This window comes from Coregonus clupeaformis, chromosome 23, assembly GCF_020615455.1.
Source record: "Coregonus clupeaformis isolate EN_2021a chromosome 23, ASM2061545v1, whole genome shotgun sequence".
Lineage (NCBI taxonomy): Eukaryota > Metazoa > Chordata > Actinopteri > Salmoniformes > Salmonidae > Coregonus > Coregonus clupeaformis.
In genome coordinates this window covers 26,851,667-26,879,350 of record NC_059214.1, presented here as the reverse complement: position 1 = coordinate 26,879,350, position 27,684 = coordinate 26,851,667, and the positions used below count along the sequence as shown (strand labels likewise).

At 44.1% G+C, this 27,684-nt stretch overlaps 1 protein-coding gene across 3 annotated transcripts in view; it reads right to left on the bottom strand.

Annotated features, from left to right (window-relative positions):
* LOC121536691 (band 4.1-like protein 5) overlaps positions 1-27,684 on the bottom strand; it is a 61,521-nt gene that overhangs the window by 12,149 nt on the left and 21,688 nt on the right. For all 3 annotated transcript variants that reach the window (XM_041844131.2, XM_041844133.2, XM_041844132.1), the window contains exons 12-21: positions 26,568-26,737; positions 25,115-25,221; positions 23,271-23,289; positions 20,502-20,538; positions 20,157-20,284; positions 11,264-11,424; positions 10,850-10,941; positions 9,766-9,900; positions 9,458-9,522; positions 8,574-8,687 (exon numbers count right to left, since the gene is read on the bottom strand). In XM_041844131.2, the coding sequence (XP_041700065.1) occupies positions 8,574-8,687; positions 9,458-9,522; positions 9,766-9,900; positions 10,850-10,941; positions 11,264-11,424; positions 20,157-20,284; positions 20,502-20,538; positions 23,271-23,289; positions 25,115-25,221; positions 26,568-26,737 (1,028 nt within the window). The remainder of the gene's footprint in view (positions 1-8,573; positions 8,688-9,457; positions 9,523-9,765; positions 9,901-10,849; positions 10,942-11,263; positions 11,425-20,156; positions 20,285-20,501; positions 20,539-23,270; positions 23,290-25,114; positions 25,222-26,567; positions 26,738-27,684) is intronic.

Here is a 27,684-nt window from a genome sequence, read left to right as displayed (position 1 = left end):
AAGGTCCCCCTGCTCAAGCCAGCGCATGTCCAGGCCCGTCTGAAGTTTGCCAATGACCATCTGGATGATCCAGAGGAGGAATGGGAGAAGGTCATGTGGTCTGATGAGACAAAAATAGAGCTTTTTGGTCTAAACTCCACTCGCCGTGTTTGGAGGAAGAAGAAGGATGAGTACAACCCCAAGAACACCATCCCAACCGTGAAGCATGGAGGTGGAAACATCATTCTTTGGGGATGCATTTCTGCAAAGGGGACAGGACGACTGCACCGTATTGAGGGGATGATGGATGGGGCCATGTATCGCGAGATCTTGGCCAACAACCTCCTTCCCTCAGTAAGAGCATTGAAGATGGGTCATGGCTGGGTCTTCCAGCATGACAACGACCCGAAACACAAAGCCAGGGCAACTAAAGAGTGGCTCAGTAAGAAGCATCTCAAGGTCCTGGAGTGGCCTAGCCAGTCTCCAGACCTGAACCCAATAGAACATCTTTGGAGGGAGCTGAACGTCCGTATTGCCCAGCGACATCCCCAAAACCTGAAGGATCTGGAGAAGGTCTGTATGGAGGAGTGGGCCAAAATCCCTGCTGCAGTGTGTGCAAACCTGGTCAAGACCTACAGGAAACGTATGATCTCTGTAATTGCAAACAAAGGTTTCTGTACCAAATATTAAGTTCTGCTTTTCTGATGTATCAAATACTTATGTCATGCAATAAAATGTAAATTAATTACTTAAAAATCATACAATGTGATTTTCTGGATTTTTAGATTCCGTCTCTCACAGTTGAAGTGTACCTATGATAAAAATTACAGACCTCTACATGCTTTGTAAGTAGGAAAACCTGCAAAATCGGCAGTGTATCAAATACTTGTTCTCCCCACTGTGTGTGTGTATATATATATATAACTCAGCAAAAAAAGAAACGTCCTCTCACTGTCAACTGCGTTTATTTTCAGCAAACTTAACATGTGTAAATATTTGTATGAACATAACAAGATTCAACAACTGAGACATAAACTGAACAAGTTCCACAGACATGTGACTAACAGAAATTTAATAATGTGTCCCTGAACAAAGGGGGGGTCAAAATCTAAAGTAACAGTCAGTATCTGGTGTGGCCACCAGCTGCATTAAGTACTGCAGTGCATCTCCTCCTCATGGACTGCACCAGATTTGCCAGTTCATGCTTTGAGATGTTACCCCACTCTTCCATCAAGGCACCTGCAAGTTCCCGGACATTTCTGGGGGGAATGGCCCTAGCCCTCAACCTCCGATCCAACAGGTCCCAGACGTGTTCAATGGGATTGAGATCCGGCTCTTCGCTGGCCATGGCAAAACACTGACATTCCCGTCTTGCAGGAAATCATGCACAGAACGAGCAGTATGGCTTGTGGTATTGTCATGCTGGAGGGTCATGTCAGGATGAGCCTGCAGGAAGGGTACCACATGAGGGAGGAGGATGTCTTTCCTGTAACGCACAGTGTTGAGATTGCCTGCAATGACAACAAGCTCAGTCCAATTATGCTATGACACACCGCTCCAGACCATGACGGACCCTCCACCTCCAAATCGATCCCGCTCCAGAGCACAGGCCTCGGTGTAATGCTCATTCCTTCAACGATAAACGCGAATCCAACCATCCCCCCGGTGAGACAAAACCGCGACTTGTCAGTGAAGACCACTTTTTGCCAGTCCTGTCTGGTTGAGCGACGGTGGGTTTGTGCCCATAGGTGACGTTGTTGCCGGTGATGTCTGGTGAGGACCTGCCTTACAACAGGCCTACAAGCCCTCAGTCCAGCCTCCCTCAGCCTATTGCGGAAAGTCTGCGCACTGATTGAGGGATTGTTCGTTCCTGGTGTAACTCGGGCAGTTGTTGTAGCCATCCTGTACCTGTCCCGCATGTTCAGATGTACCAATCCTGTGCAGGTGTTGTTACACTACCAGTCAAAAGTTTGGACACCTACTCATTCAAGGGTTTTTCTTTATTTGTAAAAAAATTTACATTGTAGAATAATAGTGAAGACATCAAAACTATGAAATAACACATATGGAATCATGTAGGAACCAAAAAAAGTGTTAAACAAATCAAAATATATTTTATATTTGAGATTCTTCAAATAGCCACCCTTTGCCTTGACAGCTTTGCACACTATTGGCATTCTCTCAACCAGCTTCACCTGGAATGCATTTCAATGAACAAGTGCCTTCTAAAAAGTTAATTTGTGGAATTTATTTCCTTCTTAATGCGTTTGAGTCAATCAGTTGTGTTGTGACAAGGTAGGGGGGGTATACAGAAGATAGTCCTATTTGGTAAAAGACCAAGTCCATATTATGGCAAGAACAGCTCAAATAAGCAGAGAGAAATGTGAGGGTCAGTCAATACGGAAAATTAAGAACTTTGAACGTTTCTTCAAGTGCAGTCGCAAAAACCATCAAGCGCTATGATGAAACTGGCCCTCATGAGGACTGCCACAGGAATGGAAGACCCAGAGTTACCTCTGCTGCAGAGGATAGGTTCATTAGGAGTTACCAGCCTCAGAAATTGCAGACCAAATAAATGCTTCACAGAGTTCAAGTAACAGACACATCTCAACATCAACTGTTCAGAGGGGACTGTGTGAATCAGGCCTTCATGGTCGAATTGCTGCAAAGAAACCACTACTAAAGGACACCAATAAGAACAGATCTGCTTGGGCCAAGAAACACGAGCAATGGACATTAGACCGATCGACATTTTTCCTTTGGTCTAGAGTCCAAATGTGAGATTTTTGGTTCAAACCGGCGTGTCTTTGTGAGACGCGGTGTGGGTGAACGGATGATCTCCGCATGTGTAGTTCCCACCGTAAAGCATGGAGGAGGTGATGTTATGGTGTGGGGGTGCTTTGCTGGTGACATTGTTTGTGATTTATTTAGAATTCAAGGCACACTTAACCAGCATGGCTACCACAGCATTCTGCAGCGATACGCCATCCCATCTGGTTTGGGCTTAGTGGGACTATCATTTGTTTTTCAACAGGACAATGACCCAACACACCTCCTGTGTAAGGTCTATTTTACCAAGAAGGAGAGTGATGGAGTGCTGCATCAGATGACCTGGCCTCCACAATCCCCCGCCCTCAACCCAATTGAGATGGTTTGGGATGAGTCGGACGGCAGAGTGAAGGAAAGGCAGCCAACAAGTGTTCAGCATATGTGGGAACTCCTTCAAGACTGTTGGAAAAGCATTCCAGGTGAAGCTGGTTGAGAAAATGCCAAAAGTGTGCAAAGCTGTTATCAAGGCAAAGGGTGGCTACTTTGAAGAATCTAAAATATATAATACACACTATTTGGTTACTACATGATTCCATGTGTGTTATTTAATAGTTTTGATGTATTCACTATTATTCTACAATGTAAAAAATAGTAAAAATAAAGAAAAACCCTTGAATGAGTAGGTGTGTCCAAACTTTTGACTGGTACTGTGTGTGAGATTATATATATATATATATATATACACACACACATACATACATACATACATACATACACACACACACACAGTGGGGAGAACAAGTATTTGATACACTGTCGATTTTGCAGGTTTTCCTACTTACACAGCATGTAGAGGTCTATAATTTGTATCATAGGTACACTTCAACTGTGAGAGACGGAATCTAAAACAAAAATCCAGAAAATCACATTATGATTTTTAAGTAATTCATTTGCATTTTATTGCATGACAAGTATTTGATACATCAGAAAAGCAGAGCTTAATATTTGGTACAGAAACCTTTGTTTGCAATTACAGAGATCATACGTTTCCTGTAGGTCTTGACCAGGTTTGCACACACTGCAGCAGGGATTTTGGCCCACTCTTCCATACAGACCTTCTCCAGATCCTTCAGGTTTCGGGGCTGTCGCTGGGCAATACGGACTTTCAGCTCCCTCCAAATATGTTTTATTGGGTTCAGGTCTGGAGACTGGCTAGGCCACTCCAGGACCTTGAGATGCTTCTTACGGAGCCACTCCTTAGTTGCCCTGGCTGTGTGTTTTGGGTCGTTGTCATGCTGGAAGACCCAGCCACGACCCATATTCAATGCTCTTACTGAGGGAAGGAGGTTGTTGGCCAAGATCTCGCGATACATGGCCCCATCCATCATCCCCTCAATACGGTGCAGTCGTCCTGTCCCCTTTGCAGAAAAGCATCGCCAAAGAATGATGTTTCCACCTCCATGCTTCATGGTTGGGATGGTGTTCTTGGGGTTGTACTCATCCTTCTTCTTCCTCCAAACACGGCAAGTGGAGTTTAGACCAAAAAGCTCTATTTTTGTCTCATCAGACCACATGACCTTCTCCCATTCCTCCTCTGGATCATCCAGATGGTCATTGGCAAACTTCAGACGGGCCTGGACATGCGCTGGCTTGAGCAGGGGGACCTTGCGTGCGCTGCAGGATTTTAATCCATGATGGCGTAGTGTGTTACTAATGGTTTTCTTTGAGACTGTGGTCCCAGCTCTCTTCAGGTCATTGACCAGGTCCTGCCGTGTAGTTCTGGGCTGATCCCTCACCTTCCTCATGATCATTGATGCCCCACGAGGTGAGATCTTGCATGGAGCCCCAGACCGAGGGTGATTGACCGTATTCTTGAACTTCTTCCATTTTCTAATAATTGCGCCAACAGTTGTTGCCTTCTCACCAAGCTGCTTGCCTATTGTCCTGTAGCCCATCCCAGCCTTGTGCAGGTCTACAATTTTATCCCTGATGTCCTTACACAGCTCTCTGGTCTTGGCCATTGTGGAGAGGTTGGAGTCTGTTTGATTGAGTGTGTGGACAGGTGTCTTTTATACAGGTAACGGGTTCAAACAGGTGCAGTTAATACAGGTAATGAGTGGAGAACAGGAGGGCTTCTTAAAGAAAAACTAACAGGTCTGTGAGAGGTCGGAATTCTTACTGGTTGGTAGGTGATCAAATACTTATGTCATGCAATAAAATGCAAATTAATTACTTAAAAATCATACAATGTGATTTTCTGGATTTTTGTTTTAGATTCCGTCTCTCACAGTTGAAGTGTACCTATGATAAAAATTACAGACCTCTACATGCTTTGTAAGAAGGAAAACCTGCAAAATCGGCAATGTATCAAATACTTGTTTTCCCCACTGTGTGTGTGTGTGTGTGTGTGTGTGTGTGTGTGTGTACATATATATATATATATATATACACACACAGTGAGGGAAAAAAGTATTTGACCTCTCTGCAAAACATGACTTAGTACTTGGTGGCAAAACCCTTGTTGGCAATCACAGAGGTCAGACATTTCTTGTACCTAGGCCACTCCAGGACTTTAATGTGCTTCTTCTTGAGCCACTCCTTTGTTGCCTTGGCCGTGTGTTTTGGGTCATTGTCTTGCTGGAATACCCATCCACAACCCATTTTCAATGCCCAGGCTGAGGGAAGGAGGTTCACACCCAAGATTTGACGGTACATGGCCCCGTCCATCGTCCCTTTGATGTGGTGAAGTTGTCCTGTCCCCTTAGCAGAAAAACACCCCCAAAGCATAATGTTTCCACCTCCATGTTTGACGGTGGGGATGGTGTTCTTGGGGTCATAGGCAGCATTCCTCCTCCTCCAAACACGGCGAGTTGAGTTGATGCCAAAGAGCTCGATTTTGGTCTCATCTGACCACAACACTTTCACCCAGTTCTCCTCTGAATCATTCAGATGTTCATTGGCAAACTTCAGACGGGCCTGTATACGTGCTTTCTATAGCAGGGGGACCTTGCGGGCGCTGCAGGATTTCAGTCCTTCACGGCGTAGTGTGTTACCAATTGTTTTCTTGGTGACTATGGTCCCAGCTGCCTTTAGATCATTGACAAGATCCTCCCGTGTAGTTCTGGGCTGATTCCTCACCGTTCTCATGATCATTGCAACTCCACGAGGTGAGATCTTGCATGGAGCCCCAGGCCAAGGGAGATTGACAGTTATTTTGTGTTTCTTCCATTTGCGAATAATCGCACCAACTGTTGTCACCTTCTCACCAAGCTGCTTGGCTATGGTCTTGTAGCCCATTCCAGCCTTGTGTAGGTCTACAATCTTGTCCCTGACATCCTTGGAGAGCTCTTTGGTCTTGGCCATGGTGGAGAGTTTGGAATCTGATTGATTGATTGCTTCTGTGGACAGGTGTCTTTTATACAGGTAACAAGCTGAGATTAGGAGCACTCCCTTTAAGAGTGTGCTCCTAATCTCAGCTCATTACCTGTATAAAAGACACCTGGGAGCCAGAAATCTTTCTGATTGATTGTTGTTATATTCTGTCTCTCACTGTTCAAATAAACCTACCATTAAAATTATAGACTGATCATTTCTTTGTCAGTGGGCAAACGTACAAAATCAGCAGGGATCAAATACTTTTTTCCCTCACTGTATGTATGTATGTATGTATGTATGTATGTATGTATGTATGTAGTATATATATATATATATAGTACACATTTATTTTACTGTTAATATCTATTTGTTGTCAATGTTTTGGCATCAAACTGGTGGCAGTTGTGAAAAAAGTTAATAGTTGGAAGAGTTGCAGAGTTAATTGAAAATAATGCCATTGTTGATTAAATGCTTTATTCATTAATTACCAGTAGGCTATTTTCTCTTTAACCATATGGTCTATCTACTAGAAACTCATGGACAGGTATACAACATTTATACTATATTTTAAAGTTATTCAAGTTACCATAGATTGCCATAAATTAATTACCAAAATGATAATTCCAGTAACTTTGGAAACGTACTGCTAGTTTTGCAGCCCCAGCTATGTCATAGCCAATTTGTAAATTATAAATATTGATACATTACTAGCTCAAACACTTAACCCCCTAGAGTCGATTTGTCCGCGCCCCTGCGCAAATCTAATAAACATTATAAAAAGATCCCCATTCAAATCTGTCAGTTTAAACTGCATTGGATGCATCTCAATCCACCTCATCCGTCGATGTCGCACTTCCGCATCTGCGGTGAAAGGTAACAGAGCTAGAGCGGTGTTTGTCAGACCATCATGAGACATCCTGAAAATCGAACGGTTTGGCCTACAAAATATTATGACCCCTTCATGGAAAGATGACTCTCACGAACACGATGGTTTCATACTGAAACGTATCGGATCCCATGTATCTAGATACATATCGAATCGTCTTGAAAAGTATCTAACTGTAAGTCGCTCTGGATAAGAGCGTCTGCTAAATGACTAAAATGTAGATGTAAAAGGGAAAGTATAGATCTAAAATATATGTATCCAGGCAGAATTGAGTCATGTGACATGGGCACACGCATGACTCATATGCTCCACCAGATAGCAGCAGAGAGCTGTGTAGAAACAAGGGCTTTTGTCTTGAGTACTGCGACATATAGCCTAATAGCTTACCACCGTGTTTCCCAACTCCAGTCCTCGAGTACTCTTAAAAACTACTAGAAACTAAGTAGTAACATACAGTATATATCATCAAATGATTCTCTCAGATGGAGCTGTAACCCTGAGTGCATGAGGCTGCCTCGTGGTACCCTATGGCCGGGAAAACACGGGACAGGTGGCCCCGTCTAATCTGGGTGTGGCCCACTCCCTCCCTCCGTCTCACACGCATACACCATTTTAACACACACACACACACACACACACACACACACACGAGCGCGCATGCACACACAGGGAGATTAGCATCCCATAGGCACCGTCAAAGGCACTTCAAGAAGAATTAAGCAAGAACACAAAAAAAACAATAGAAAAAAACATTCAAAAGGCAGGCCTGATCCTTTTCATAAGTTCATGGTTCCAGTAATGCCTGGCAAAAACCAAACTCTGCATTCCACAGTAAGCACATCATACCAAAGGTCAAGCATGGTGGTGGTGGTGTGATGGTTTGGGGATGCTTTGCTGCCTCAGGACCTGGACGACTTGCCTTAATAGAAGGAACCATGAATTCTGCTCTGTATCAGAGAATTCTACAGGAGAATGTCAGACCATCCGTCTGTGAGCTGAAGCTGAAGCGCAGCTGGGTCATGCAGCAAGACAATGATCCAAAACACACAATCAAGTCTACATGAAAATTGCTAAAAAGCAACAAATTGGAAGTTTTGGAATGGCCTAGTCAAAGTCCAGACCTAATCTCAATTGAGATGATGTGGCAGGACTTGAAACGAGCAGTTCATGCTTGAAAACCCACACGTCACTGAGTTAAAGCAGTTCTGCATGGAAGAGTGGGCCAAAATTCCTCCACAGCGACGTGAGAGACTGATCAACAATTTGGTTGGAGTCATTGCAGCTAAAGGTGGCACAACCAGTTATTGAGTGTAAGGGGGCAATTACTTTTTCACACAGGGGAATTGGGTGTTGCATAACTTTGTTTATGAAATAAATGAAATCAAAATGTAATTGTTGTGTTATTTGTTCACTTATGTTCCCTTTATCTAATATTAGGTTTTGGTTGAAGATCTGATAACATTCAGTATCACAAAAATATGTAAAAGTAGAGAAAATTAGAAAGGGGGCAAATACTTTTTCATAGCACTGTAGTGAGTGTGAGGTCTTTATTTTCCAGTCTCACCTTGCCCCAGCATTGGTCAGCAGTGTGGGTTTGAGCAGGTCCCATGACTCCTGTCTCTCAGGACGTCCAGTCAGAGACGAGTTGCTGCCCATACGCCCACTACGCACCTTCAGCCTGGGACAGACGAGCAGCGGACATTTAGAGAGATCTACACCACACCAAAACTCAGCCTAGACATTCACTGTTTGTAGAGGCTAATTGAGATTTTCAATGAGTCACAGTTTCAGTTTGGTGAGTCACACTGTACTATATTACACAAGTTGCATCAATTCTTGTTGTTGTGCACATTGTTTGCTTTGAGCTCTTTCAAAACAAATCTTTACCTCTATGCAAGAACCACTACTGTCTATCAACCGCAAGAGTCCAGCCCCACAGACAAGTGGTCAGCCCCTGGGAATGAGCTGTTGATTCAGGGAGTGATGTCATAACATAATTATGTTAAGAGTCCTCATTAATATTCTAGCCGTTAATGGCCTTGAACGGCAGGGAGGTTGTGATTGGCTGAGGCTGGCTGTGGAGTGTTGGGGTGGCTCAGGGAGATGAGACAGCGGAGGCTTGGTGACATTTTAGCCATTTAGCAGACTCTCTTATCCAGCGCGACTAGGGTTAAGGACCTTGCTCAAGGGCACAGATGTTTTTTCCCCTAGTCGGATTGGGGATTCGAACCAGTGACCTTTTGGTTACTGACCTAACGCCCTTAACTGCTAGGCTACCTGCCGACCATCATTCCTAGATGGGGGTTTCCTTTGTCATCAAATACTGTATAATAAAGCCTGGTCGTCCAATGCTCTTAATGCACGAGGGGGAGCGAAAGACTGCACATTTCTGTGTGAAGGGTAGAGACTAGGAACACAACCATAGTGTCTTTCTGTGACCTCACTCACCTGGCTGCTGCTTCCTGTAGGTTGGTGTTCTTGTCCCCGATCACAACGTGCTCCTCCAGTGATCCCTAAAGCATACAGCACAGAACATCAGTACATTGAGTAGAGGTCTAGAAGAATCAATATGCCTGATTGCATGTCTTTCAAACATAAAATTGCAGCTGTATCAAAATTCCAAGTAATCCAAGGGTTTACAGTACTCATACAACACATCCTCATCTACATCTAAGAATTCAAAGCATCCCTATGCAATTTCTATGTTGAACCAAGATCATTTCTGAGTGTCCACTGACAGAGTGCTAGTGAAGTACCTTGAGGGCAGCCTCTGCCTGAGCTTTAAGGATGTTGCTCTTCAGGTCATCTGGGGGGCGCAATGGAGCGAGCACAGGGCTGCTGCTGCTACCCACACTGTTCAGACACTTCTCTGTGAGCTTCACCACGTCCTCCTTGTGGGGGGGAACACACGCACACAAACGTGCAGACAGACACACGGACGGACAACGAGACAGACGGACACAAACACGCGCCACACACACACACACACACACACACACAGACGGACATGGACATGGATGAGTTAGGCTACATTATTTGTCATTCACTTCCTGGAAAGATTGTAGTTAGGTGGTCTCCTTTGCCCTCCACCACTATCAAGAGAAATAAACATAGTAAAATTACAGAAGAGAGGTCTGATAGGCTGAGAGGAGGCGGGAGATTGGAGCTTCACATCTTGTCTGGCCTCCCACATTCGGGCGGCAACTATTTCAGAAAATGTTTATTTGCGACGCATAGTCGAAAACTAGTACCTAAAACTAGCCATACCCTTCTAATATACACAGATGCACACATGAGGAAGTGTCACACTTTAGTAACCATTGTCAAATTACCAATAACTTTTATGAGCAGTCAGATACACTGTGCCCCCCTTGCCATACAATGGCTCGCCACCCCAGCCCATACCCTGCTGGGGTGCTCCCTGTCTGCCATTGTTTCCATACATTAGCCTGTCATAGTTACCTACTGTTTGCCTCAGCATATGGAACCCATTAGGGTCCCTGAGAACTAGTGGCAAACCCCCTGCCCTTACATACAAAATAAAATATCATCCCACATTTGCTTTTGACAAACTGTCCCACTCCCACCAGAGACTGTCCATGCAGCTCTCTGCTCCCGTTCCCATATGTTATAATGCAGCGCTGCTCGCGTGAGTGACACTAACCAGGCTTTTTCCCCTTTAGAGTGTGGTGTGTCTGTGTTCCTGGTAGTGTGAGTGCATGTGTCTGAGAGTGTACCCAGTATGCATGTCTCTGCGTATTTGAGCACAGAGGGCATGTAGAATCTATCCGCCCTTTCATTTTGTCTTTCTCTCTCCCTCACCCAGCACAGTGCACTGACCTGGTTGTTCATGTTGAGGTTGACGTTAGCTCTGGAAGGGACAGGGAGCGGGGCACTGTCTAGTTCCAGCTGCTTCAGCCGCGCTGCCGCCTCTGTGGGAGAAACACAGACAAGTCTTTACTCGCAGCACATACACCAACACCAATCCTGGTGGAGCACACAGAGAAAATCTAACTATTGAATACATTTCATAGTTCCATTTCAATAACATTGGAGAAAAAATTTGACCGTTTTTGGTGTACTCAGCCTCCCATTACAAAATATGCCTTTGTTCTTCTTAACATTATACAACCTTACCAAATAACTTAATTTGCAAGGGGGAGTACTTTTTATGGAGGTTGTTACTACTACGGTTATCTACAGTAAGCCTAGTATTTGCATGACTGTTGTCTGTGTGTGTGTGTGTAAGCTCACCGGCAAGAGAGACGGTGTCGTCTGCTGTGAGGCTGGGGGCGGAGGCTGCCATGCTTGGCCCCGCCTCCTCAGGCAGACCTGTTGTCACCATGGGAACAGGTGTCTGGATGACATCATCGATGCATGTCTCCAGCAGATCAGCTACGAGGGGCAGCGGCATGCTGCAGGGGGGAGAGGAGGGCAGGACATGAGGACAGACAGAGGCACACACTGATACACCAACATGTAGGGTCAGGAAAAACCCAGGGCCTTAACATGAGTATGACTTACCTGAACACTCTGGAAGACAAAGACTGAAGAGTTTGCCATACTGACAGTGCATGAGGCTCAGCACCATGCAGGAGTCAACCTGGCTCCAACTCAGGTAAACATGGATGAAAGAAATGCCCCCATATCCATAACTACGATTGTAACTCAAGTTGCTTTATCAGCCCTCAAGTTAGCGCAAGTAAGAATACACTGTATGGGAATGACGAAATAGCTTGTTCCCTCCATCAGAGGGCCTGGAAGTGTGACCTGGTGAAAGCTGAGAAGAATATTACCACACATACTGCCTTAAGACCTGTAGACCAGACACACCAGGCATCATGTTAGATGACATGGGCCTCATCCATACAAACTCCACGTCGGGAGAACGATGGTCTTAGAAAAATCTCTCTCTCACACACACACAGACAGTTTGGGAGGGAAAGGGAGACAGGCAAGAGAATGGAGTTGGAGAGGGAGGGAGGGAGAGAGGGGTAGAGGGAGTAGACAGTGGGGGAGGTGTACTAGCTAGTGAGACACATTCCATAAGTGACTGCAGTGAGATTACAGGCTGTAAGAAGCTTTGATACAACTGGTTTCAGTTTTCACAGAGGAGACACCTTCCCTCATGGTAAAGAACATGCTGCCTGCAGCTAATAATTAGCCCACAGGGACCAGTGTGACAGCATGGCCATATTTCAGCCACAAACAGCACTTGCTGCCTCTAGAAAAATAATAAATAAGCATAATAATAACTGAGTGCAGACCCTCTACACTGAAACCATAAACAACTGCCTACTCACAAGTGGAGTTCTTTTTTATTGCTGTTCATTATCAAAAGGTCTCAAAGTACGATACAGAGACAATATTTGGTCACATGACTTAATGTAAACAGGAAGCTAATTTAAAATAAAAAATCATCTTCATTGGTAGAGCTGTGCAAGTACCAGTAGTGTCAACATTTACAAATAATAGAGAACATTCAAATTAACCAGCTAGGAACTAACAGTACACTGTTATAAGTTTTTAATTCCATTTTCTATCTGTATTCATAATTTGTGGATTAATTCAACATAGAAAAGGCAAGATTTAGACATTAGAAACGTGCAGATCCATAAAACATACCAACATAGATAAAAATCAACACTCATAAAACGTGGGTTGAATCAAATCTTTGGATGATTAAGACTAGACACAGACAGCAGACAGTCATATGAAATATAACAGATAAAACCAACTGCTTGGGGCAGTGAAGGCCAAAAAGGAACATTTAATAACCCTGGATAATATAAAGTCATTCTTCAGAGAGATAGATGTCTGTCTATAATGGAACAGAACAGTGGTCCAGTGAGTTCAGGCTCTCTCTCGCTCTCCTCTTGGCTCCTGTCAACAGGCTGGTTATTGTCAATCTTTCTTTCCCTCGGTACCATCTTGCCAGCCCTGGAAAGTTTCACTGGGGAGGGGTGTGGGGGGTGGCATGGCAGTTTCAGTGGTTGACTGAGGAGGAGGTATACGGGGGAGTGAACAAGTCTAGGTAGTGTGACGTCACCTGAGCTCAGAGCCACAGAGCTCTGTCTCTGTCTGGTCGGTCTCTTGTTGAAGATTAGGCTAGTGAGACAGGGGAAGGGTTGTGATAAGGTCCAGTGGTGTCCGCCAACCCACCTCCAGGAGGAGAAGGAGAGGGTCAGCATTGGGTGGTGAGAGGGGGGAGTGGCCTGGACAGAAAGGTGAAGGAAAAGAGAGGAGGAGGAGGTATGGCACAGTTAACACAAGATGGGAGGAATGTAGAAGTCAAAAAGAGGAGTGTGTGGAAGAGAGGGAGTGGCAGAGCAGATAAGGAGAGAGAGGAAATATAGCAGAATGTACAGAATAGGACTTAACCTGCCTGTATTAGGTGTTCAGTGACTATCTGTTGTGTGTGACTATTCTTTCTGCAAACTATGTGATGAAGTACAAGAGAGAGGTGAACTGGATGTCCTGAAGCTAGCCTTCCCTTACATGATAGTTTTACGATAGCATTGAGAAAGAGTTTGAGATTGTTTCCAATTACACTGTCACCATTGCTGTTGAAAAGGCTGAAATGAACCTATTGAGTGATGGAAAGACCCTACATCAGCTCCTTCACTACATACATTATATTGACATATCACTCCATTATGTTCTCTATGACACATGAATAATCTTGACATTCTTCAGTGTGTTTTACTAACATAACTATGTCAGTGGAATGGAAGCACTGCATATCAAATCACAGATTATAGGCAGACAGGAAACATCTCTACCAATGTGGGAGCGTTTCTCATACTTATGCATGCCGCTTAACAAGCACTTCAGTCAACTCAAAAGGAGAAATAGTACATTCTTAATACCCATAAATTAGGCTAACCTCTCTTTAGAGAAGAGATGGGATTAAAAAGCTAAATAAATGCATGCCAGTGCTGCTTTACTAATCATGCATATGTTAGTTAGGGGTTTGAATTCTTAATATGATATGTTTCCAGTACTTCTATAGAAGGTGGATGATGAGGTGTGTATTATTGAGTGGGAAACAGAGGTCAAAGAGGTGGTAACAGGAAAACAGATGGGGACTCAGATGAAGATGACATTACACATCAAACAGAGACATGTTGGACAGTTTGACAGCAAATAAACTAAACCAGGCTTAAGCAAACGTGGAGCTACGGTAGCTAGCTAGCTATAAATGTGCTTTTTGTGTTGCATGCTGAAGCGGTTGTCATGCGTTGGTTAGGTTAGTGGAAAAGCAGGCAGATGAGTGAGTGGGAGTGTGTTCGGTCGAGGTTAATGCAGGTGAATTGAGGGTGAGAGAAGATGAAGGGAGAAAAGGGTTGATTGAGGTTAGTATGTAGAATCAACCACCGGTTGGGGTGGGGAGGGGGGTGTAACCTAATGACCAATTCATTGCAACTCCTATGCTTCTGTAAGATTCCATTTCTTAGGGCTTGAAAATGAACACAGGCCTTACCTACATCTTATTACTCACTTATGTGAATGCTCAACAACTGAAACCGCAACCAATGACGTTATCTTGAATATCTTCCAAAGTAAAGCCAGGACCGCTAAGCAGTCAGCACAGAACCTAAGGAATGTATCTAGCAGGTCTACTTAATTGCCAGTAACTGAACAAACAAATTCATGAATCATTGCAAGAGATTATCAAATTAAAGGAAGGAACAAAACCAAAAACCCCTGAAAAACACACAGTAACAAATTAACTATTCAGTGAGCCTGACCTCTGAAACCCCTTTCAGTAAACAAATTAGTCATGATACTAGTCCTTAAAGGCTGTGCTCTGGTCCTGGTCTGTGTGTCAGCTCCACATGATCAGATGCAGAGCTCCAGCCAAATCCCTGCCTCATTTATCAATGTGAATTCCCCACCTACCACTGTGCTATGGCCACAGCTGCTATTAGGACACAGTAAGTAGAAGCTATAGCCTACCAGTAAATAATTTCACTGACTGATCTAAATCCTTCAATTCTACTACATAGTCTCCATTAAAAGTGTTTCTGAATCTCCTTACAGTAAAATTCCCTTGAAAACCTTGCTTTACTCAGAGGTATAACATGCTACATGTACATACACTGAGTGTACAAAACATTAAGAACACCTTCCTAATATTGAGAAGCACCCCCTTTTGTCCTCAGAACAGCCTCAATTCGTCGGGGCATGGACTCTACAAGGTGTCGCAAGCGTTCCACAGGGATGCTGGCCTATGTTGACTCCAATGCTTCCCACAGTTGTGTCAAGTTGGCTGGATGTCCTTTGGGTGGTGGACCATTCTTGTTACACACGGGAAACTGTTGAGTGTGAAAAACCCAGCAGCGTTGCAGTTCTTGGCACAAACCGCTGCGCCTGGCACCTACTACCATAACCCGTTCAAAGGCACGTAAATCTTTTGTCTTGCCAATTCACCCTCTGAATGGCACACATCCACAATCCATGTCTCAATTGTCTCTAGGCTTAAAATTCCGTATTTAACACATCTCCTCCTCCCCTTCATCTACACTGATTGAAGTGGATTTAACAAGTGACATCAATAAGGGATCATAGCTTTCACCTGGATTCACCTGGTCAGTCTCATGGAAAAAGCAGGTGTTGTTAATGTTTTGTACACTCAGTGTATTGCTCTAGCCTTACAACAAAGGGATTCATTATTAGATCAAACATCGTTCAATGGTCCCCAGGTTATTGCGGAGAAAGTGTGTGAGACTAAACCCTGCCGTCCTCAGTAGCATAGATAAGATACATGCATGTATACAGAACTGATGTTAGACCTGCTAGTTACCACTGACGGTGAATTAGATCACAGGAGGATTTCAGTTGCCACCACCTGATCTGATCGCCTCAGCGCCTATGAAGTGATTCTGAAGACATCTCCTGGCCTTCAGTAAACTTCCATTAAATTCTAATCGCCTGTTTACACCGAGCGCTTCAGGCTTGTTTGGTCGGAGTCATGAAATATGCACCAAGTGTGAATTAAGTTTTTATAGGCCGGGGCTGACATTTTTATCTTTCCTCAGTCGTTGCTATATTCAAATCTTAGACTTATTTCTGTGGCAGAGCACAATACACCGGCAACAACTAGGCTAAAGTACTGCATTAACAACGTAATGAAGTCTATATACACAAAAGTATGTGGAAACCCCTTTAAATTAGGTGATTCGGCTATTTCAGCCACACCCGTTGCTGACAGGTGTATCAAATCGAGCACACAGCCATGCAATCTCCATAGACAAACATTGGCAGGAGAATGGCCTTACTGAAGAGCTCAGTGACTTACAACATGGCACCGTCATAGGATAGCACCTTTCCAACAAGTCAGTTCGTCAAATTTCTGCCCTGCTAGAGATTCCCCGGTCAACAGTAAGTGCTATTATTGTGAAGTGGAAATGTCTAGGAGCAACAATGGCTCAACCGTGAAGTGGTAGGCCACACAAGCTCACAGAACGGGACCACCGAGTGCTGAAACGCATAAAAAATAGTCTGTCCTCGGTTGCAACACTCACTACAGAGTTCCAAACTGCCCCCGGAATAAACGTCAGCACAAGAACTGTTCGTCGGGAGCTTCATGAAATAGGTTTCCATGGCCGAGCAGCCACACACAAGCCTAAGATCACCATGCACAATGCCAAGCGTCGGCTGGAGTGGTGTAAAGCTTGCCGCCATTGGACTGTGGAGCAGTGGAAACGCGTTCTCTGGAGTGATTAATCACGCTTCACCATCTGGCAGTCCGACGGATGAATCTGGGTTTGGCGGATGCCAGGAAAACCCTATCTGCCCGAATGCATAGTTCCAACTGTAAAGTTTGGTGGAGGAGGAATAATGGTCTGGGGCTGTTTTTCATGGTTCAGGCTAGGCCCCTTAGTTCCAGTGAAGGGAAATCTTAACGCTACAGCATACAATTACATTCTAGACGATTCTGTGCTTCCAACTTTGTGGCAACAGTTTAGGGAAGGCCCTTTCCTGTTTCAGCATGACAATGCCCCCGTGCACAAAGCGAGGTCCATACAGAAACGGTTTGTTGAGATCAGTGTGGAAGAACTTGACTGGCCTGCACACAGCCCTGACCTCAACCCCATTGAACACCTTTGGGATTAATTGAAACACCGACTGCAAGCCAGGCCTAATCGCCCAACATCAGCGTCCAACCTCACTAATGCTCGTGGCTGAATGGAAGGAAGTCCCCGCAGCAATGTCAGGTATTGAGGCAAAATTAAATTTCACTTACAAAGGGGGAGGAGGAGAAGTGTACAGTATCATTAGTAGATCACAACAAGTGGTGGTCATGGAAAGAGACCAAAGGTCACTAGAGTATTGGCATAGCTGTGATGACATCTACACTGATTGGGTTGGTATTGAAGGAGGATCAATGCACAGAGAGCAAGCATTACCATGGATGGAAGATTATTTGTTTACCGCAGGAGAGACAGTCACCAGTCCTGAATCACAGGACCCAGAAGGCCCAGAGAAATTGATTGGTTAAAGCAAATCTACAGATAACTTGGAGGGTACATACCTTGCCTTTAGAAAAGGCCTGTTTGGTTTCAGTACATCATCATACTAGAACAAAAAGGTAGAGCTTTAAAATGGGGATTTAACGTAAAAGAGAACAGCTTCAAAGTCAACCAAATACAGGAAACAGACATATTTCAGGAAGTTAAAGCAGACCCCCTTTCGTTGCGCAGTAATCCTCTGGGGATAAAGTTTAGAAGAGGAGAAGAGAGGGGGTTGAGGAAAGGGATGAGGTATTTCTTAGAAGAGCAAGAGTTTGTTGTTGCCAAGCCAGCGGGGGCCATGGCCAGCAGCAATGCAGCAGTAGCAGGACTACCACCACTAGCCATCTGCTCAGTGTCAGAGCACACTGCCAAACATGCACCCCCTTCACATTCTAGTCACTCACTGTACCCCATCCTCACAGACAAACACACACAGACAAAACCACCACCACCCTACTTCCTGAGAGCTCCAGGATGTGCATAGTGCAGCAAGGGTCATGTTCATTAGGGCATGCAATGGGAAACGTTCCAAAACATTTTTCAAGGGAAAACAAAAATGTGTGTTTCTTATTGAACAAGTCCAGGTAGTCCCACTCCTGTTGCAGTCCAATTTCTTCCAATTGTTGCCTAATGAACACGGCCCAGGTATCCCGTCTGGTCACTAGCTGTCCCAGAGCAGAGCAGGCACTAGGCAGAGCCTCCATGTGCATACCAAATGGCACCCTATTCCCTCTACTTTTGACTACTTTTGGGAGTGCAGGTAGCATAGTGGTTAGAGCATTGGGCCAGTAACCGAAAGGTCGCTGGTTCGAATACCTGAGCCGGCAAGGTGAAAAACCTATTGATGTGACCTTGAGCAAGGCACTTAACCCTAATTTTCTCCAGATGCACCATACTACTATGGCTGACCCTGTATAACAAAATTTCACTGCAACTTTCCGGTGTACAGTGCCTTCGGAAAGTATTCAGACCCCTTGATTTTTCCCACTTTGTTACGTTACAGCCTTATTCTAAAATTGATTAAATAAAAAAAGTATTTCAGCAATCTACACACAATACCCCATAATGACAAAGCGAAAAACTGGTTTTTAGAAATGTATTACAAATAAAAACTGAAATACCTTATTTACATAAGTATTCAGACCCTTTGCTATGTGGATGTCTCTACAACTTGATTGGAGTCCACCTGTGGTAAATTCAAATTGGACATGATTTGAAAAAGGTACACACCTGTCTATATAAAGGTCCCAAAGTTGACAGTGCATGTCAGAGCAAAAACCAAGCCATGAGGTCGAAGGAATTGTCCGTAGAGCTCCGAGACAGGATAGTGTCGAGGCACAGATCTGGGGAAAAAATGTCTGCAGCATTGAAGGTCCCGAAGAACACAGTGGCCTCCATCATTCTTAAATGGAAGAAGTTTGGAACCACTCTTCCTAGAGCTGGCCGCACGGCCAAACTGAGCAATCAGGGGAGAAGGGCCTTGGTCAGGGAGGTGACCAAGAACCCAATGGTCACCTTGACAGTGCTCCAGAGTTCCTCTGTGGAGATGGGAGAACCTTCCAGAAGGACAACCATCTCTGCAGCACTCCACCAATCAGGCCTTTATGGTAGAGTGGCCAGATGGAAGCCACTCCTCAGTAAAAGACACATGACAGCCCGCTTGGAGTTTGCCAAAAGGCACCTAAAGACTCTCAGACCATGAGAAACCAAGATTGAACTCTATTGCCTGAATGCCAAGCGTCACGTCTGGAGGAAACCTGGCACCATCCCTACGGTGAAGCATGGTGGTGGCAGCATCAAGCTGTGGGGCTGTTTTTCAGTGGCAGGGACTGGGAGACTAGTCAGGATCGAGGGAAAGATGAACGGAGCAAAGTACAGAGAGATACTTGATGAAAACCTGCTACAGAGCGCACAGGACAGCATACTGGGGTGAAGGTTCACCTTCCAACAGGACAACGACCCTAAGCACACAGCCAAGACAACGCATGAGTGGCTTTGGGACAAGTCTCTGAATGTCCTTGAGTGGCCCAGCCAGAGCCCGGACTTGAACCCGATTGAACATCTCTGGAGAGACCTGAAAATAGCTGTGCAGCGACACTCCCCATCCAACCTGATAGCGCTTGAGAGGATCTGCAGAGAAGAATGGGAGAAACTCCCCAAATACAGGTATAGCAAGCTTGTAGCGTCATACCCAAGAAGACTCAATGCTGTAATTGCTGCCAAAGGTGCTTCAACAAAGTACTGAGTAAAGGGTCTGAATACTTATGTAAATGTGATATTTCAGTTTAATATTTTTAATAAATAAGCAAAAATGTCTAAAAACCTGTTTTTGCTTTGTCATTATGGGGTATTGTGTGTAGATTGATGAGGGAAAAATACAATATAATCAATTTTAGAATAAGGCTGTAACGTAACAAAATGTGTAAAAAGTCAAGGGGTCTAAATACTTTCCGAAGGCATTGTATGTGACAATAAAAAAATGGGCCCTGATGAAAAGTAGTGCACTATATAGGAATAGGGTGTGATTTGGGATGCAGGCTCTGTGTCAACCACCCAGTACCAAGTTACAGCAGGATGGACAGATTAGGCAGCTTAACGCTCTTATTGCATTAGAACAGCGAGCGGCTCACCTCCTCTTCTCTGATTGGCCACCGCCAGGACTCCTGGGGAGGGTTTCGATTTCCATGGGGCTACTGGTGGAGGCTGAGGGAGCAGGGCTGACCACGGGAAGAGACCAGGGGCTTCTGATGTGGAGGGGCTGGGGGAGACACAGAGGGGCAGGGGTTAGGACACTGGACCATGGGTGGGAGTCCAAAGACCGGTTTCCCAGACACAGATTATGCCTCGTTCTAGTATAAAAAATAGAGATTCTCCATAGAAAGTGCTACCTAGTCCAATACCAGGCTTAATGTGTCTGGGAAACCAGCTCTTTGCCACTAGTGTCTGTCCAGTTCAAGAAGAGGAGCGCAACATACCTTAGCGTCTTTGTTGGGGTTCACTCCATTGTTTTGACTGGTAAAGAGAGGAGAGGTGGGAGAGGAGAGAGAGCATTAAAATCAACAGTCAATGGACATTTTTTTTAACAGTTTGACCCTTTGACCTTTCAGCCTTAAGAGCTTATGTTGATATAACCCTGAAGCAAATCACATTTCACACTTTCCTTTCACTATAAGGCTGCTATGGAGGACCCATGCTTTTGGCATGCAATGTCACAGAGTGCTATGCCTTTGATTAATCACTCGTTGCCATGACAATCCACTTGAAGTGAGCATTATCAATCCCAGTCATGACATCATTGCGAATTAACTAACTATTACGTAATTGTCACATGATATAACCCTGATGCATGATAACATGAACATGACGAATGGTGAGAAGAGGATGTCAGGCTTATTGTATTCTATAATTAGGCCTACCCCTTCCCTCCATGACATTCGCCATTACTCATTCCCAAGTTTCTTTTAGGGGTAGATCAACTAACATTGCAGATAGATTGTGGCTTCTATCAATGTAATTGTCTGCGTCATTTCCAATCCCCCATATATTTGTTATTTGCGTAAATATATATTATTTTAAATATATTCTCCTTGATTATTTTCCCCTAACCCTACCACCACTCCCTAATTGGAGTAAACACTTAGGCTTCTACTTCCAGCTTATACATATACAGCGCATTCGGAAAGTTCAGACCCTTGACTTTTTCCAGATTTTGTTACGTTACAGCCTTATTCTAAAATTGATTAAATTGTTTAGTTTTTTCTCTCCCAATCTACACACAATACCCCATAATGACAAAGCAAAAAAAGGTTTATAGAAATGTTTGCATATTTATTTAAAAACTGAAATCTCATTTTCATAAGTATTCAGACCCTTTACTCAGTACTTTGTTGAAGCACCTTTGGCAGCGATTACAACCTCAAGTCTTCTTGGGTATGACACTACAAGCTTAGTACACCTATATTTGGGGAGCTCTCCCATTCTTCTCTGCAGATCCTCTCAAGCTCTGTCAAGTTGGATGGGGAGTGTCGCTGCACAGCTATTTTCAGGTCTCTCCAGAGATGTTCAATCGGGTTCAAGTCTGGGCTCTGGCTGGGCCACTCAAGGACATTCAGAGACTTGTCCCGAAACCACTCCTGAGTTGTCTTGGCTATGTGCTTAAGATCGTTGTCCTGTTGGAAGGTGAACCTTCGACCCAGTCTGAGGTCTGGAGCAGGTTTTCATCAAGGATCTCTCTGTACTTTGCTCCGTTCATCTTTCCCTCGATCCTGACTAGTCTCCCAGTCCCTGCCGCTGAAAAACATCCCCACAGCATGATGCTACCGTCACCATGCTTCACCGTAGGGATGGTGCCAGGTTTCCTCCAGATGTGACGCTTGGCATTCAGGCCAAAGAGTTCAATCTTGGTTTCATCAGACCAGAGAATTTTGTTTCTCATGATCGGAGAGTCTTTAGGTGCCTTTTGGCAAACTCCAAGCGGGCTGTCATGTGCATTTTACTGAGGAGTGGCTTCCGTCTGGCCACTCTACCATAAAGGCCTGATTGGTGGAGTGCTGCAGAGATGGTTGTCCTTCTGGAAGGTTCTCCCATTTCCACAGAGGAACTCTATCAGAGTGACCATCAGGTTCTTGGTCACCCTTCTCCCTCGATTGCTCAGTTTGGCCGGGAGGCCAGCTCTAGGAAGAGTTTTGGTGGTTCCAAACTTCTTACATTTAAGAATGATGGAGGCCACTGTGTTCTTGGAGACCTTCAATGCTGCAGAATTTTTTTGTACCCTTCCCCAGATCTGTGCCTCGACACAATCCTGTCTCGGAGCTCTAGACAATTCCTTTGACCTCATGGCTTGGTTTTTGCTCTGACATGCACTGTCAACTGTGGGACCTTATATAGACAGGTGTGTGCTTTTCCAAATCATGTCCAATCAATTGAATTTACCACAGGTGGACTCCAATCAAGTTGTAGAAACATCTCAAGGATGATCAATGGAAACAGGATGCACCTGATCTCAATTTCGAGTCCCATAGCAAAGGGTCTGAATACTTATGTAAATAAGGTATTTCAGTTTTGTATTTTTTTATAAATTTGCAAACATTTCTGAAAACCTGTTTTTTCGCTTTGTCATTATGGGGCATTGTGTGTAGATTGATGAGGAAAAACATTAATTTAATCAATTTTAGAATAAGGCTGTAACGTAACAAAATGTGGAAAAAGTCAAGGGGTCTGAATACTTTCCGAAGGCACTGTATACATTTCATTCCCAAAGTTTTATTGCTGTTGCTATGTAAAAAGGTCACTACCTGAAAGAGCACAGAAGCACACACACAAATAACTCTTTGGAAGAAAACATAACGCACACTGATCACAGACAGTGTACAGAGAGCAATAACTTATTGTGGCAGACAGCACAGTGAGGACTGTGAGAACTCTGTGTGGTTGTGATGATAACCAGTACTCTCCTCCCCAGCACACAGGAGAGATAAAGACCCCCAACGGAAGGCAAGCCTGGAGGAGGTTACACACCAGAGGGGTACAGACTGTGTGTGACGAACTCTGATATAGTTTGTGTGCGCGCACGTCTCTCACTGTGTGTGTGTGTGTGTCATGTTTATCACACTGAGATGAGTCAAGTCTTACACACAACGACAGAGGAGAGATATTCATAATAAACAGCTAGAGGAAGAGATTACTCATGGATCACTAATCAGTGCCCATTCCAAACATTCAGTTCTGAAAAAATGTTTACTTACTCTTGGGGCTTGTTGGCTCCTGGGAAATAATACAAGAAAGAACATCAAAGTGAGTCAGGTATGATGTATAAGGGTCTTTCTATAAATAATGAGGCCAATGTGTGACACTGGGATAAAAATGTAATAATGCTTTGAAACAAAAATACAAACCATTTTGTGAATATGCAAATTGAATATATGCAAATTGCCCTCTACCTATACAACATAGGCCTAGGAACATGCACCCTTTAAGCAGGGTTCATGCAGACATTGGCAAGTCAAATTCAAGGACTTTCAGAGACATTTTCAAGCACTTAATTGTAATTTTCAAGGACCTCAATGTTATACAATTGTATAATTTATATAATTATACATATAGGGCCTCATATAGAACCTCCCCCCTTAAGCAAAAAGTGAGAAAAAAGTAGGCCAATAACATTAAGAATAATTAGGTTTTTTGGCCTTGCCAATGCATTGATATTCATTATTACATTCTAAAATATCTGAAAATAATGTGGACATTGCCTGAATAAATAGATTGGATGCACTGTGATGTTTCTGTAGCCAATGTGGCCGACGCAGGCACACATAATAAAGCCATTAGTAACGGTAGCATTCATCTCACCGTCACTGTTTTTATCATGAGAAAGTGACAAAAAACTATATTTGTATGGAAAGCCAAGTTGAAGCCAACATTAAATATTATCGTCCTCATAATAACCGCACGTGGTTTTATCTGAACACCCTTCAACTGAAGTGGCGGGAAAAAACCGAAAGTGGCCACATCTCTCACAAAAACTGATCATAAATAAATTCACTGATAATTATAAGGGAGCAGGAGAACTTATAAATTGGCTACAATAATTACAAGGACTTTCCAAGCAGTCCTGAGCTCCAAATTCAAGTAAGCTACTTCAAGGCCCTTTTTTTTTTTAAATTGCAGGTGTAACATGGAAAACATGTATTTGTCATGTTATTTCATTACTAGATCATATTGTGAATAAGCCCACTAGGTAATGTAATTTGTTGTCATTATATCCAGAACTCATTGCAGACAACAGATGATCAACATTAATTGGCTAGGGATATTAGATCCAACATGGATCCAGGCACAACTGTCTTCGTAACGAATGAGACACAAAAATATTTTGGACATTCCTCACTTAAACCAGTGCTATCACAAAATCTGTTTGTCACTTGACAGTCATTCGGAAAAATTGCTGGAACCCAAATGCGCATCCAACAAGTATCATGCATAATTATTGAAGAACCAAGTTAATGCCAGGATCTAGGTTAAGTATTAAGGTAAGGCGACTCTTTCAGTTAGAAGCATTCGATTTTGCAATCGCATATATCATTTTGGATTTGTGTGCCCATGAAAACTGTTTCCACACCGTAACATAAGGAGACACGTACTTACGCTGTAATTCTGAGATCTCTATACAAAAAAACTGTCCGACAACTATATCCAGGATTCTAACAAGGTCAATGTCTAATTTAACTGATGAATGCTTAATATATGGTATAACGACAACTTACACTGCCATAAATGCAAGGACAGAAAAGTACATGTTTTATGTCACACAATTTTGGACAAATCCATCCAGACACCAACTATGATAAAGGGTTAAACATAGGCTTTAAATCAACTCGTGAATTGTATTGAATTGTATTGAATCCCCTTATATATTAATGTAATGACATTAAGAAATTGGTTGATTATTATAAATGCCTTATCAACAGCTGTAACAAGTTGTCCAGTGTAGGAAATCCTCACTGGTACCCTAGTTTATAGAAAGACCCATAAGACCCATAAGCGATATATTACACTGTGTGTGTACTGTATAAATTGTGTATCCACCCACCCCGGTTCATCATGGTCCTCCTGGAGTAGCGTCTGCTGGGCCTCCTCTCAAACGATGCAGACCTCCTGGCTTTGTTGCCCTTGGTGGTCTGGTACTCAGTCTTCCCACTGGGGATAACAGGGTCATATTCGTTAGTACACACCGTAGCAAAATGGTTTACAACGGGAAATGTAAACAAGCATTTATTATTAGACAAGTTCAGGTAGTCCCCTCCCCATTTCTGCCCTTTTTATTCGGTTTCGTTCCTAGTGAATACAACCCAGAACAACACACAGGAAGGAGGAGGGGGAATGAGAGTGAAACCAACCAACCCACCACCAGGCAGGGGACAGTCAGGCAGTGAGTGCCCAGTGAAGACTGAAAACAGGCAGAGATAGGGAGGTTCAGACTGCCAGGACTGATTCAGATAATGACTGGAACTTGTGGAATCTGTTGGGGCTCAGATTCCACAAAGGGAAACTGTTTTAGTTAATTACTTAAACATATTGAAAATCCTTAGCTAGATCCAGCTGAAGAGAAAGCTTGTATTCAAACAGAGACAGACACCCTGAAAAGCTGTTGTTAAAATGAAAAGAGCTAGCGAGCCTTGGAAATGGACCACATGTAATTGTAATGGTTGTAATGAGAAAAAGAGGGTAAGAGTGTCTGACCTGGAGTCAGGTTCAGTTTGTGGAAGAGACTTCAGATAGAGAAACAAATAAAAGAGAGACTACATGAAAACACAAAGGCACAGGCAGCAAGTGATCAGATTCCTTAAAAATCGCTGAGAATGGTTTAGGTTGAGCCCAGAGTTTTGACTGGTCAGGCCACATGGTCAGGATGGAAACACACCTGGCAATATGGACTATAGCCAAGTGGTAGAGTGGAGCAGACAGAGAAGCAGTGTTGTTGTAACCACCGCTTGGGTACTCCAGAGAAAAGATAAACAGAGGGTGTACCAGTGCAGTGTGCCGTTACTTGTCCCCTCCCATCCTTCACCCCCAGCCCTCCCTCATACCCCCAGGGTGGCATTCAGTGCTCAACCCCTCGACAAGGTGTTGGGATATGGGACTGACCCCTGCTGAACTCTGTAACCATCCAACTAGAAATACCCCACCTTGAAACAACAAGGCCCCAGAGAGAGCCTGCAGCTGCTGTTTCAGCAGTCCGAAGTTTACACTGCAGCAGGACAACTTATTATTACACAACGGGCCAAGTTGAATGTTGGAAGTTTAGCCAGTTTCACTAGGCACAGTCAGCTTAACGAGCGCATATGGTGGGTTGAGTCCTATTACAATTATAATCTGTGGATTTGTCTTATGTGCAAATTGTTGGAATTTTAATAAGCTGATGAAACATGCATTATAAAAATGAACTGGGGATTGAATTGTGTGGAGACTTGTGTAGTGTGGAGTGAATACTGTTAGTAGTATGCTAAGCAGAGTGTAGTGTACATATGCTGTTCAATAGCTACCTGTAGCGGAAGCGTGATCCCATGCGTATGAACCCGGAGCGTGCTGAGCCCTTCTGGACGGGGCCGCGGAGCCGGAAGAAGGCGTGGTGTTCCACAGCACACTTCCACAGGTGCTTACAGGCCTTGGGGTGGTCCATACGGAACACAAACGTGTGCTCCTGCTCTTTACCCTGAGACGGAGAGAGAGAAAGAGAGAGAGAGACAGACAGGAACATAGCATTAGCATAACTTTTCTATCAGTGTCACAGCAAGAGGAGACCGGGAGACAGAGGAAACGCATTGACATGAAGCAGTGGTAGGACTAGACAGTGGGATAATACATGCATGTTATAACTAACTAGGGCCTAATGTTTTTCCAGAATAAAAACTGGCCATAGGACAGCATATGCTGGCCAGGAAAAATATGTCTGGTTGTAGACATGTTTTAACTGGTCGGTTATGGATTCAGACAAGCTCATTGAACACAAATGTATTTTGCAATAAGAACGGGTTAGTACAGTATGTCTCCTTGGATGAACTTGACAATATAAAACAACCCTATTCCCTGTGATTCCAACCTTCATTTGAGTCAGTGCATGGCCAGGCAGAGAAGAAGCTGCTTGCCCTGCAGTTTCCAATAACTTGCTCATGAATGCAATTTTCCGTCAGGCCTCGACGAGGCAAATTAAATCCCTTCTCGTGTCCTAATCAGTTATGCCAGCGTAGCAACTTTCTCAGCAGTGCTCTGTCCTTCTGCTAGCCAGCCCTATTCAGTGCTCTGTCCTTCTGCTAGCCAGCCCTATTCAGTGCTCTGTCCTGCTGCTAGCCAGCCCTATTCAGTGCTCTGTCCTGCTGCTAGCCAGCCCTATTCAGTGCTCTGTCCTGCTGCTAGCCAGCCCTATTCAGTGCTCTGTCCTGCTGCTAGCCAGCCCTATTCAGTGCTCTGTCCTGCTGCTAGCCAGCCCTATTCAGTGCTCTACTAACACTGCTTCATTAATTCAGACACAGGAACAGGGTACAGAGGATTAAGACGTGAAAACAAAGACCTCGGGAGATGAGAACCAGAATACCTTTGAGAGAGAGAAAGTGCAGTCCAGTGTCGGACACACACAGGATGTGCATAGGCTTAGCACACACA